At 54.5% G+C, this 13,327-nt stretch overlaps 1 protein-coding gene across 1 annotated transcript in view; it reads left to right on the forward strand.

The window, feature by feature from the left end:
• Window positions 1-11,654: 11,654 nt before the first annotated feature.
• The window catches only part of DISP3 (dispatched RND transporter family member 3), a 34,203-nt gene continuing 32,530 nt past the window's right edge, over window positions 11,655-13,327 (forward strand). The window contains exon 1 of the mRNA XM_007129735.3: window positions 11,655-12,747. Within this exon, the coding sequence (XP_007129797.2) occupies window positions 11,655-12,747 (1,093 nt within the window). The remainder of the gene's footprint in view (window positions 12,748-13,327) is intronic.

Consider the following 13,327-nt stretch of genomic DNA (forward strand, 5'->3'; position numbering starts at 1 on the left):
GTCTTCTCTGTTATCACACTTCTGTGTCCTGGCTTTTTGAGGACTCCAAATGACAGAACTAGGAAATACCTGACATCTCATTGAGTCCAGCCCTCCCATTTTACAGAAGGGCAAACTGAGGCCCAGGAAGGAAGAAAGACTAGCCCAAGGTCATGAGCAAATAGGAGACTGAGCCCTATCATTGTGGGAGGATTTGAGGGAAGTTCCTATGAGGCCTCGGATAACACTGCATCACAGAGCAGGGTGGTGGCGAGACAGAAGGGGCCCGACATTCTGGAGCCCAGGTGGTTTCATTGGGTCTTTCCTGGCCTCTGAAGTAGGGCCAGGAGCAACAGTTCTGAGTTCCTGGGGCCTTGAATCTCCCAAGCATTTCATAGGAAAGGCAGCAGAGTTGGGGAGGGCTGCTGCTTGGGGTCTGTTCTTCATCTTGGACCCTCTGCTCCAGCAGCTGAGCTCCAGCCCTCTTTTCCTGTCTGTAGGCAGCTACACCATCATAGAGGGTGGGCTGAGGGCCAGGGTCAGACTCCCCACCCTGCCAGGGGCCTCTCTGCTGACCCCGGCTGTGGAGGGGCTCTGAGTGCACCTCCTGGACTGACCCCTCCCTCCCCACTACATGCATCTGCACGGCCAATCGGCAGGGTAGCCAGGAAGCTCTTCCCCATGCAGGCACGGAAGGCGCGTTTCCACCCGGCCAGCCAAGGTGATGAAGTCGGATGTCACCCCCTGGTGCTTTTTCTCTCCTCCCTTCCCAGGAGCCAGGGTTGTGCCTGTGGCCAGAATGACTCCTGGGGGCAGAGGCTGGGCGGGGGGATGGGGGGCAGCGTGCACGCACACCAGCGGGCATTGGGAAGGCAGACTAGCACTGTGAGCGTTTTCCAACACCTGAGACTCAAATGAAGCCTAGTATAATGAGACGAGCACTGAGCTTATCAGAAGTCAGGTTCAAATAAATCCCTTTACTGCGTTTAGCCTCAGTTTTCTAGCTTGCAAATTGGAAAGAATTCCTAAGACTAGAAAACCTCTATGAAAATCACCTACAAGCTGTACGTTACTGCAGAGATGAAGCATCATTTCAGTCCCTCGGGATGAGAGGGTCAAGGACAGGGTCAAGGCTATGTCTTAGGGACACGAGAGCCCCAGCAGTCGCCAACACCTCCTTGCCGTGCTGCTTTCATCTGGGGCTGGCCTCCTTGGCCTTCCACGAGCCCAGGCAGCAGGGTCTGGGGGAGCCCCAGGTTCTCAGAAGGGGATATTTGTCCTAAGGCTTCTCACTTGCTTTCTGGGCAGTGAGGCTGGGGACACAGCCCCTTTCTACAGCTCCATCCCAAACCAGTCGTGGTGTCCCGTCGGTGTGGTTTTGAGCCCTCTGTGTGTCTGCTTTCTATCTTTCAGCTTCCACTTAGCCCTCCAGCTTCGCTTTTGTGGTATGGGGCCAAGAAGAGTCTTGGAACGCCCCCAGACCCACAGATGTGGTCTGGGTATGTGGGGGAAGAGGAGGGGTAGTGGTCTCCAAAGCTTTCCTCAGAGCTAAGGACTGGCAGGTTACCACCTGCCGTGTCCCAGCGAAGCCGATGGCACCCAGCCAGCACGCTTTATTTGGCTGTTCCTGCTTCTTGGCTTGATGATACATCAGGACCCAGCCTGGGTGTCCCCACCCCCATCCAGTTATATGTTAGCTTCTGAATAGGGATGAAGGGGAACCCCTCCCCTTCCTCTGCCTCCCCCTCTTGGGCAGCAGCTCAGAATCAGAGGTGGAGAGTTTCGAGAGCATCTCTCCCAACCCACCATCTGACAGATGGGAAACCACCCACCCAGAGATGTTAAGTGACTTGTTCTAGGTAACACAGCAGGCTGGTGGCAGGGCAGGTCCCTACTCCCAGCCTCCAGGGCCACTGCTGCTGCCCCAGGACCCCTCCCCCATTGACGCCTCCTCTCTTGCCCCTGAGCTTGAGCTCGCAGGAAGAGCCAGCTGGGGCCGGAGAGGAGATGCAAGGGGAATTGTTTTACATATTTGTTAATTGGGTCTCAGAGAGAGAGAAGGGCTCTGAGCTCATCAGCCAGGAAGGAATCCAATTTGGCTTTTATGGCCATTGTTATTGGTTGTATTTTGTGGGGATCTTTTTATTTTTTATTAATACAGCGGTCTGGGGGCTGGGGAGCTGACCGGCTGCTGGGCCCCGTGGGCCCTCCTGCTCCCACGAATTCCAGGCAGCAGCCAGGACTGGGGACTGGGGGTGGGGGCGGGGGAGAGGTGGTGGGAAGAGGCGGCCTGGACAGGTTGACCAAGGTATGCAGTGAGGGTTTTCAGGAACCTTCTGATCCTTCGGGCGAGGGGTGTCTGGGGCCCTGGCTGTATTTCACAGGCTCTGTAAGTATCGCTGGGTTTATTAAGCTTTTTTTTAAAAAATTTATTTATTTATTTACTTTTGGCTGCGTTGGGTCTTCACTGCTGCACGCGGGCTTTCTCTAGTTGCGGCGAGCGGGGGCTACTCTTCGTTGCGGTGCGCGGGCTTCTCATTGAGGCGGCTTCTGTTGTTGCGCAGCACGGGCTCTAGGCACACGGGCTTCAGCACTTGCGGCCCGCGGGCTCAGTAGTTGTGGCTTGTGCTCTAGAGCGCAGGCTCAGCGGTTGTGGCGCACGGGCTTAGTTGCTCCACGGCACGTGGGATCTTCCCGGACCAGGGCTCGAACCCCTGTCCCCTGCATTGGCGGGCGGATTCTTAACCACTGCGCCACCAGGGACGTCCCCTATTAAGCTTTTATTGCCTTTTTCCCGGAAATGCAAGACTGCTTGGTGGGCAGGCCTGATGGGTCTGGGCTGCGAGGCCTGAGCTGTGCAGGCGGAGCAGGGTGGGGAGGGAGGGACAAGAGTGGGTCAGTGAGTGGAATTCCCTTGAGCAGTGGAGTGCAGTGGCTGAAAGGCTGGGCCCTGGTCAGGCCCGCAGAGGCTCGGATCTCAGCCCCACTCCTGCCGCCTTGTAGAGCTGAGGCTGGATCAGGCAAGGCGTAAACAAGTGAAGCACCAGTGACGGCACACAGCAGTGCTTGGTGGATGGGAAGCCCCTTGCGTAGGGCCTTCTGTTTTCTTTCGCTGCCTGCCCCACCAGAAGGAGCTGGATGGCAGATCTGGATGGCCTGTGTGTGTCCTTTCTCTGGACATAAAGTACTGTTCCTGGCCCACATGGCATCATTTCTCCCCTCCCCATGGCTGAAGGAAGGGGTGCTTGAAGGAGTGAGCCCTGGCCCGAAATCCAGGAGCCTGAGTCCATCCCTAGAGCCGGGGGTAGGACAAGCCTGAGGAGAGGCTAGTGTGAGCCCCAGCAAGGGGAAGGCCAAAGGCAAGGTCACCGGCTGGAGGAAGCCACTGGGAATAGGGGAGGGTGGCCAGGGCAGCAGGGTCTTTCACAGAATAGTCCTGGAGTACCTGCAAAAGAATCACCTGGGAAGGTGGTGTAAATACAGAGTCCTGGGCCCCATCCCCTGAGCATCTGATTGATGGGATCTAGTGTCTGGCCCAGGCGTTTGCCTTTTAACAAGTGCACCTGGTGACTGATCCATATTAAAGTCTGAGGGCCGATGTAACAGAGAATAGAAGAGTCAGCTCCAGCCGATGTGTAGACCTGGCCACGAGCAGGGGCCGGGTTTGGGGCTCTTCCCATCTTTGAAGCTCATCACGACCGTACTAGCTGCTGTGACTCAGCCAGCAGGTGTCACCACCCCATTTTTCAGATCAGGAAACTGAGACTTGCCCAGGGCACCCCGTTAGTGGCAGAGCCAGGGCTGTCTCTCCCCCTTCCCCCCAAAATCAGGCCCTGGTGCTCTTTTTTGTTTTGTTTTGTTTTATTTTGTTTTCTGCGGTACGCGGGCCTCTCACCGCTGTGGCCTCTCCCGTCGCGGAGCACGGGCTCCGGACGCGCAGGCCCAGCGGCCGTGGCTCACGGGCCCAGCCGCTCCGCGGCATGTGGGATCCTCCCGGACCGGGGCGCGAACCCGCGTCCCCTGCATCGGCAGGCGGACTCTCAACCACTGAGCCGCCAGGGAAGCCCAGGCCCTGGTGCTCTTAATACCTGACATCCCTCTTAGTGTTGGGGGACCAGTTCTGTTCCACTGAGCCCACCAGAGAGAGAACACACAGAATGGGGGACGCTTAGGCCGTTGTGACCATCAATGTTGGGTTCCTCTGGTGCTGGCTGGGATGTTTCCCCGGGTGATATATTGATGAGATCAAAGCTTGTTTGCCTGCTATATATCGAGCTGTTGGGCTTCCGAGTCAGTGCCCACAGTTTCCTCACCGGCTGTCAACCTGGGGAGGCCAACCGGCCTTCGTGTTCTCCATCTCCGCAGCCTGCCCTTCTCTGAGAAATGAGGCGCCTGGATGGGCTCACCACAGAGCCCCTCTCCCAGATCCCTTCCCTCTCCCACCCGCCCTGGGCTCCCAATAAATAAGCCCAGACTTTCTTTGGGGGGAGAAGTGGTCGTGTACACCCCTCTTCCTGCCCTCTGGTGGCAAATTTAGCCGATAGAATGGTATTTCTTAGGGGGCAGGCGGTCTGACGGGGAGTAGGTGCAGGTGTCTGCTTCAGCTGCAGCTGTGAAGCCAGATTTCTTCAGGGCTGGGGCAGGGAGGATGGAGGTGATAGATTTAGGGTCTTCTTGTTGGGGAAAAGGCTCGGAAAGCCACCCAGCCACACTCCTTCCTCTGTGGATTTGAAGGGCATTCCGTCTCTGTTGCTATTTTCATCTGAGATTCTGGATAGGACTTGGGGCTTCTTGAGAGAAGTGTCCAGGAGGATCCTAGGATCCAGCTGCTGGGATGGGGTTCCCCGCTTCACCCCCACTTTCCCTCTGGGGAAATTATATTAGTGGGGGTCCTCCAGAGAAACAGAACCAATAGGATGTTGATTAGGCAGAGAGAGAGAGATTGAGAAGAGTTGAGGCATCCCGACATCTGCAGTTGGCAAGCTGGGACCCAGGAGAGCTAAGGATGTAGCTCCAGTCTGTGTCCAAAGGCCTGAGATTCAGGAGAGCTGATTATGTAAGTTCCCGTCTGAAAGCCAGCAGACTCGAGACCCAGGAAGAGCCAATGTTTCCGTCCGAGTCTGAAGACTGGAAGAGACCAATGTTCCAGCTCAGGCAGTCAGCAGAAAGTGTTCCCTCTTACTTAGCCTTTTTGTGCCATTCAGGTCTTCAGCTGATTGGGTGAGGCCCACCCACACTAGGGGAGGCCATCTGCTTTACTCAGTCTGCACATCCAGCATCATCTTTGGTCAAACGTCTGGCATATCCCATGGGCCAGTCAAGCTGACACACACTATTAACCGTCACATCCATGCTTTCCTTGAAGGGAAGGCCAAGCATCCAAGGCTGGTGGAGACTTCCTTTGCATCATGCCCTGAGCTGCCTGTCACCTACTAAAAGCAGAATTGCTGAGACCTGCGTGCTTTCAGGTCTTACGGGGAGGATGCTACAGGCTTGCTAAAGGGCAGTGGGTTCCCTCAGTGAGTATTGACATCTCAGCTCTCAAGGAACTCAAAGGCTGCTTGGAATGGTGAAGAGAACATAGGCTTCGGGATTAGTAGACCTGAGGTTCAAATGCTAGTTCCATGCCTTATTAGCTGTGTAACCACAAGAGAGTCCCTTAACCTCTCTGGTTGTTTATTACTCTGTAAGATGGGGATGCTTATAAAGCCTCCCTTGCAGGGCTGGTACATGAGAGAGGGTGCTTGCACGTGGTAGGTGCACAGCTAATTATTATGTTATGATTCTCTTCCTGGGTGTCAGTTTCTGCATTGAGCTAGTTGGGTTTCCGGCTTCATCCCATCTGTGTGATTTTGACCCAGTTTTATCACCATGTCTCCAATGTATCTGCAGCCTCCTGGCCTGAGATGGAGTACTCAGGTATCCAAGAAGAATTTGGAATTCTGGATAGCAGGCACATAGCTGGGGCATATGGAGGCTGGCAGACTCTTAGAAGATGGGGTATTAAGATTTAGGACAGTGACGCCTAGTAGGGACCAAGCCCTCGCCTTTCCTTTCCTCTCTTCTCCACCTCTGATGAGCTAAATTCACCAAAGGGGTAGATCCATAACCAGAGAGTGGAGAAGGGCACAATGTCCCCACTGCAGCACAGCAGGAGGAAATGGAGCTGTTTGACTCAAAATATCTCATTTTGAATTTCTGCCCCAGTCTCTCAGCCCAAGAGTAGGAAAATCAAAGACCCCAAGATGTTTCCAAGAACCAGAGCTGAACCAGGGAGGCAAAACACCCCTAGACGGGAAGAAAAAGCTGATTAGCTCCTAATTACCATTAAATTATATATACATATACATGCTTTAAGCCGAATCTGCAAGGCTAATGTGATTTTTTTAATTACATTTTAATAGTCTGGCTGGGATGGGGAAATGAAGAAGGAAGGGTTCTGTTACCCTTCGTCAGAAGGAGGGAAGTTGTAAACAGGGATACAGGCAGCTCAGGCACGGGGCCACATCCCTTGGAGCCTTACTGGAGAAGAGGAGGGCCCAGTGAGGGGCTGAGGGTGTCTGAGACAATACCGCCTCCCACCAAAGCCCCGTTCTGTCTGGATGGGGAAGTCCATCTGACTTGTGACTTGAAGAATACCTCTTTCCTCGACCTTAAAAATAGCTCCCCTATGTTGGCTCTTGGGGTCCCCATGTCATCTTCCCCAGGCCTGGTTATTCCCTAGGGCTGCCAAAAACTGCCTCCAGAATCTGGTGATGGAGCAGATAGAGCACTCCTTGGAGCCAAGTGTCCTGGCTCTGCCATTGAAATATGACCTTGGGTAAGACCCTTTGCTGGGCTTGGTTTCTAAGCTGTGAAGTGAAGGAGTGGGGTCAGGTGTGCTCTGATGTCCCTTCTGAGTCTGATAAGACAGGATCTACTTCCTGGTCATTTTAAAGACTCCTCTGTCCATCTCAGGGAAATAGAAGATTCCACACTCACTCACTCATTGGGCATTTGCCACCTCCTGCTCTCCCCAGGTCCTTCTGCTTTCTAACCAGCATCCCTCTTGCTGCAACTCTCCATGTTGCCTCTCCTTGGAGGACAGAACCCTCCCCCCTCCCATGCCTATTATAGTAACTCCTCAAAGAGTTGAAGGCTGTTAACAAAATCCCTTCTACACACATACACACGTGTTCTTTTTTTTTTTTTTTTTTTTTGCGGTACGCGGGCCTCTCACCGCTGTGGCCTCTCCCGTTGCGGAGCACAGGCTCCGGACGCGCAGGCCCAGCGGCCATGGCTCACGGGCCCAGCCGCTCCGCGGCGTGTGGGATCTTCCCGGACCGGGGCACGAACCCGTGTCCCCTGCATCGGCAGGCGGACTCTCAACCACTGCGCCACCAGGGAAGCCCCATGTTCTATTTTTAAATAACGTTTATTTCTGATTCTAAAAGTCCAGCTGTACCTGATCATTGTAGAAAAAATGGAAATAGACAAGTATAAAGAGGAAAATAAAAATCACCCATAATCCTCCCAGACAGAGATAACCACTATTAATGGGTTTTTTTTAATGCATATATATGTAGATTTTTTTTCTGTTATAAAATTGGGATAATGCTGCAAATGTGGCCTTGGGTTGCCCCAAGCCTGGCCCTTGAAATTGGGCCAGGTTCTTTCTTCAGAGGCTCCTCAGGGTCTGCTGTTCCCTTTTAGGCTGCTGTCTCATTTGCTTTTCTCAAGAGGAGGGAAACCGTGTTCCATGGATGTGTGTCCACCTTGGTTCATGGGCCCCCGGGAGGCCCAGAGTTCTGACTGTCTCTGAGTGTGTGTGTGTGTGTGTGTGTGTGTGTGTGTGTGTGTGTGTGTGTGTGTGGAGAGAGACGGATGGAGAGGGAGGGAGAGAGCAAACATGTCGGTCACGGAGCGGGAGCGCCCTAATGGGAGATCACGAAGGCAGGATGACAGTCCCCTGTGATCACAGCCCTGCTTTGGGCTCTTTGTCTGGGTCAATGAGAGGTACTGAAGGAACCATCCTTATCTCCTTTCACTCCTCTTCACTAAGCTAATCAATTCCCATAATTTGAGAAAGGAAAACAAATTTGCGATTTGCTGCCCATCCTGGGAGGGGCCGCTGAGGACAGGGTTGCCAGCTGAGGCATTGGTGTCAGACCCCAGCTGCCGGCCGGGCCTCCTTGGTTTGGTGGAATCTCTCAGATTGCACCCACCCCCCCCCCGCCACCTTGGCCTGCAGACTAGGGCTTCTCAGAGAGTCTGGAGGTGTGACAGCTGGAGGGACCTGGGCTTTTCCCATCCCACTGCCAGATGGGAGAGACAGGGTACCAAGAAGGGATGGGACATGCCCAGGGCCACACAGAAAGTTGGAGGCTGAGCTGGATCTGGAGCCATGTGTAATTTCCCACCTGGCAACTTTCCTTTTCGGGGGTAGACTGAGAAGGCGGGCATGGTGGTGGAGGCGGGGAGGGGAGTGCTAGACAACTCATCAGGTCCACTTCCTCCTCATCCATCTCATCCTCTCCAAGATCCTTCCCACCCCAGGCAGAAGAAACCATACTCTCTGCCCTATGCTTATACTCTCTGGTATCTGACTGTCCTCTGTCCAGGGGAAAGTTCTACCTCATATCAAACTCAGCTTCTTCAGAGATTCCCTTTCCTTCCTTCATTTAACAAATATCTGCTAGGCACTAGCCTCCCTCCCCAGAGTATTTTAGGAACACAGCAGGGAACATGACAGCCAAGTCCCTGCTCCCTTGGAGCTCATGTCCACCGAGCTGTGGGGCTCTCACTGGGAGACAGAATGGGTCACTTAAATCTAGCAAGTACAGTCTGCAGGGCACAGAGTCATCCATATGCGACAGGGCTCCATTGCAATTGTTCAGTTACTGTTGCTATGGAACAAACTATCCCAACACTTAGTGATGTATGACAGCTGATAATATTATGTTCATGGATTCTGTGAGTCAGGATAGGGCAGGCACAGGAGCGGGTGGCTTAGCTCGACTCCACAGTAACTGGTCCTCAGCTGGGAAGACTAGAAGGCTGGGGGTAACTTGATGGCAGGGGGCCCAGTATCACCGGAGGCATTTTCATTCATATATCTGGTGGTTGATGCTGGTTGTCAGCAGGAGCTCCTACATGTGGTCTCTCTGGGCTAATTTGGGCTTCCTCGCAGCATGGTGGCGGGGTTCAAGGATGAGTGTCCCAAGACAGCCAGGTGGAAGCTGCAGCTTCCTTTTTACCTAGCCTCAGAAGTCACAGAGCATCACTCTGCTGTGGCCACAGCCCACCCAGGTTCAAGGGAAGGAATGCAGACATTACTTCTTGATGGGAGAAGTCTTAAAGTCACATCATGAGAAGAACATGTGAGGTGGGAGATATTGTTGTGGCCATCTTTGGCAAATACAATGGGCCCCATGGGTGTTTTAGGAGTTCACAGCCTTTGGGGAGAAGCAGAGTGTAAAAGGATAGTACCTGTCATTTCCTAAGCACTTACTTATACCTACCAGGCACTGTGGTCAGCCTGCTCTGTATATCATCTAGCAACCTCCATGGTGAGTACTGTTAGCCCCTTTTTGCAGATGGCAAAACCGAGGCTCAGAAATGCTACGCTGTCTGCCCTAAGTCATACAGCTGGGATTTGCACCCAAATCTGTCTGCCTCCAAAACCATGGCTCTTAACAATCTGCTACACTGCCTCTCCCTCCCTGTCCCTAAGTCATTTTTACCCCCAAAGTGTGGTGAGAAGCTTAGACAAGTAGCTTGGGGGTGCGGGGTGCGGGGTGTTCAGATCTGGGAAGGCTTCTTGGCAGAGGTGACACTTGGGCAAGGCCTTGAAAGATGTTTTAAACTTGGATATCTGGGGAAGGGAGTAGCATTCCTGATGGAGTAGCAATGGGATAGAGGGATCACCCAGGGAGTGCTGCCATGACTCAGAATCCTGGTCTTAGACCCGCTCACACACCAACACATTGTAAACTGTACCCTGGGCAAGGCAGGCTGAGGCTGGCGGCCAGTGGATGAACTTAGACCCCAGGAAAAAAATGCAATATTGGTCCCTGTCCCTTTCCACCATATTACCATCAGCTTCCTCCTTCAGCGGCTGGGAATGGGGTGGAGGTTCCCCCAATCCCCCACCTCCACATGCAGACCTGGGTTTGCCCTTTGGAGATGGGGTGAGTCTGAGCTGCCTCTGGTTCACTCCCACAAGTTTCTGCTAAAGCACATTGGGCCTCAGTGCAGGTAGCATCCCCTTGGCAGGCTTGTGTTAGGGCCTCAGAAATGGGAAGTTAAATGTTTGCATCCATAGGAATCTCGAATATTACAGAAGCAGTTCCCGCCCCTTCCAGGTCTCTCTCCCTTTCAAGTCTTCCTCTCCCACCCACCCTCGGCACCCCCTCCCTCCTCTTCTGTCCCCTAACTCCACTCTCCTGTCCCTCTCCAGTTCTCATCTTTCTCTGTCTCGCATCTCTCCCATGTCCTGTGTCTCAGACTCTGTTTCCCTCCTTCTCCTTGCCCTCTCTTCTTCACTTTCTTTGGGCTGAGGGCAGCCCCCTCTCTTCCCGGACAGACAGTCTAATTGAAATGGGGCATTCTAGAGAATGTTAATAGGAAAGACAGCATTAATTAGCCAGCGCTGGCATAATTAGCTTCCCCTTCTCACTGCCTGGCCTCTAACTGGATAATGAGTCTCTCTCCGTCCAAACAGAGGGCAGGCAGGACAAGGGGACAGGCCATGCCCGGGGACGCCGGAAGGCCTCTTGCCTTTGGACCACCCTGCTGGAGTCCTCAGGCTGCCCTCTCCTGCCAGGCCCTCCTGCTGCTTGTGCCCACGTCTTGGGGAGACAGATGCCCGGACCCTGTCTGTGCCTAAAGGTTTGACATCCCTGGAGCTGCATATTAAGTGGTCTGAGCCTGACAAACAGTGGCCACAGCTGCAGTGTCCCGAAGAGGGGGTGGGGAGCTATTGAGAGTTCTTGAGGAGAACTATGACAGGCATCTAGCCCTGGCAGAGCCGCATGGGCAGTGGCTGAGCACATTACAGTCCCCAGAGAGGAGCAAAGAAATCTGTTCAAGTGACAGATAATATACTACACAGACTGAAAGTGCTTCCACCCTTGACGCTCCCCACAGCCATGTGAGGCAGGAATGGCCACCTCTGTTTTATAGATGAAGACTCTGAGGTTCAGGATGCAAACTAGGGTCTGACTCCGAAGAGCATGCTCTTTCCCTTCTACCCTGATACTTTTGGATGCCTTTATAGTTGCTTGTTAAATAAAAGTGATTGCAGCGAAGTCACACCTCACATTGGCTTTGAGTTCTAAAATCAGAGGATGCAGCAAAAATTGGGAAATCATACATCGTCAAAATTCCCCTCGAATATCCCTTACACGGGGAGGAATATCTCTTCTGTTTGCAACTGGGCTGTGATTCTCCTTTTTCTGTGACCTTGAAAGCCCTGATCTAGTTGGGAGATGTGATGGGCAAATAACAGGATTTTTCTTTCTGTTTTATACACAGGTGGTTGAATTCAGTTAAGTGCCTGCTTGATGCGATTCCATTGTAGTATTTGTCTTGGTTATGAGTGGGCAGGGTTAACACTCAGGGTGGGTGACTGCAGCTACAGGGCACCATCCTCTCCTTCTCTGCAGCCTGCTGACCCTCTCCCTCTCCTGTAGGCTATGGACTCGGAGGATGACCCCTTGCTGCAGGATGTGTGGCTAGAGGAGCAGGAAGAGGAGGAGGACGCAACGGGTGAGGCCTTTAGGAGGGCCCAGAAGCCGGGGCCCCAAGCTGGGGCAGGGGGGCGGTGTTGCTGGCGGCACTGGACCTTGCCCTCCCGGCCCCCAGCGTCAGGCTTCTGGAATACACTGGGTTGGGCCTTCACCAATCCGTGCTGTGCGGGGCTGGTGCTCTTCCTCGGCTGCAGCATCCCCATGGCTCTTTCAGCCTTCATGTTCCTCTACTACCCGCCGCTGGACATTGACATCTCCTACAATGCCTTTGAGATCCGCAACCATGAGGCCTCCCAGCGTTTCGACGCCCTCGCGCTGGCGCTCAAATCCCAGTTTGGGTCCTGGGGGCGCAACCGGCGCGACCTGGCCGACTTCACTTCTGAGACGCTCCAACGCCTCATCACAGAGCAGTTGCAGCAGCTACATCTAGGCAATCGCTCGCGGCCGGCCGCCCGGGCCCCGTACCAGGTCCCCGCCGCGCTGCAGCTTGGCCCCGGATTGTGGGACAACTCCACCGCTCAGAAGCCAGCAGCCAATCGGAGCGGGCGTCTTCGGCGAGAGACTCCGCCCCTGGGGAGCCTGGCAGCCAACCAGAGTGAAGCCCAGGTGAACCAGGGGCTGGACAAGGATGGGCGGCGCCAACCCAGCGCCACGCCCCCCACGGCGGCTGCGGCCAATCAGAGCCGTGCCCGCCGCGGCGCTTCGCGTTGGGACTACTCACACTCCTTTGTGAGCGCCAACACCCAGACGCACGCGCACTGGCGCATCGAGCTCATTTTCCTGGCGCGTGGCGACGCAGAGCGCAACATTTTCACGAGTGAGCGGCTGGTCACAATCCACGAGATTGAGCGCAAGATCATGGACCACCCGGGCTTCCGGGAGTTCTGCTGGAAGCCCCATGAAGTGCTGAAAGACCTGCCGCTCGGCTCCTACTCTTACTGCTCCCCGCCCAGCTCGCTCATGACCTACTTCTTCCCCACTGAGAGGGGTGGCAAGATTTACTATGATGGCATGGGCCAGGATCTGGCCGACATCCGGGGTGAGCAGCCCTGGGTGTGGGTGGGGCGGGGCCCGTAGGGACCAGGTCTGAAGGAGGCTGGAGGCGGGGCTTGTAAGGGGTGGAGGCTGAGGGTAGGTGGAGCTTGTAAGGGAAGGGGGTGGTTAATGAGGCTGGGAGCGGGGCTTGGAGGTTAAGGGAAGGCTTGATTCTTGACTCAGTACTTTACAGACTGGTCGGAGGATGGGGTCGGAATTGGCTGTGAGGTGGAGTCAGGCTGGAGCTGAGTGCTGGGCAGGGCTGGTGGCCATCACTGAGGAAGGGCAGGGAGCTGGGGTTGGGTGTAAGATGGGATCTGAGGGAGGCAAGGCAGGAGGTTTGTGTGCACACCTGGATTGAGGGAGACTGGGAGTTGTGCTGTGGCCAGAGTTAGGCTTGGGGTGGGGCTTGGGCGTGAGGTTGGTTAGAGGGAAGGTGGGGTGTGGTTACAGAGAACTGGGCATCTGGAGAGAGGCTGGGGTTGAAGGAAGATCAAGGTGCATTCGTTTGAAGTACATTAGGGATGGGACTTGAGAAAGGACGGGGAGGGGCCAGAGGCTGGCTGTGGAGGCGGGGCACGTGG

The sequence above is a fragment of the Physeter macrocephalus genome, chromosome 3 (assembly GCF_002837175.3).
Source record: "Physeter macrocephalus isolate SW-GA chromosome 3, ASM283717v5, whole genome shotgun sequence".
NCBI classification, from domain to species: domain Eukaryota; kingdom Metazoa; phylum Chordata; class Mammalia; order Artiodactyla; family Physeteridae; genus Physeter; species Physeter macrocephalus.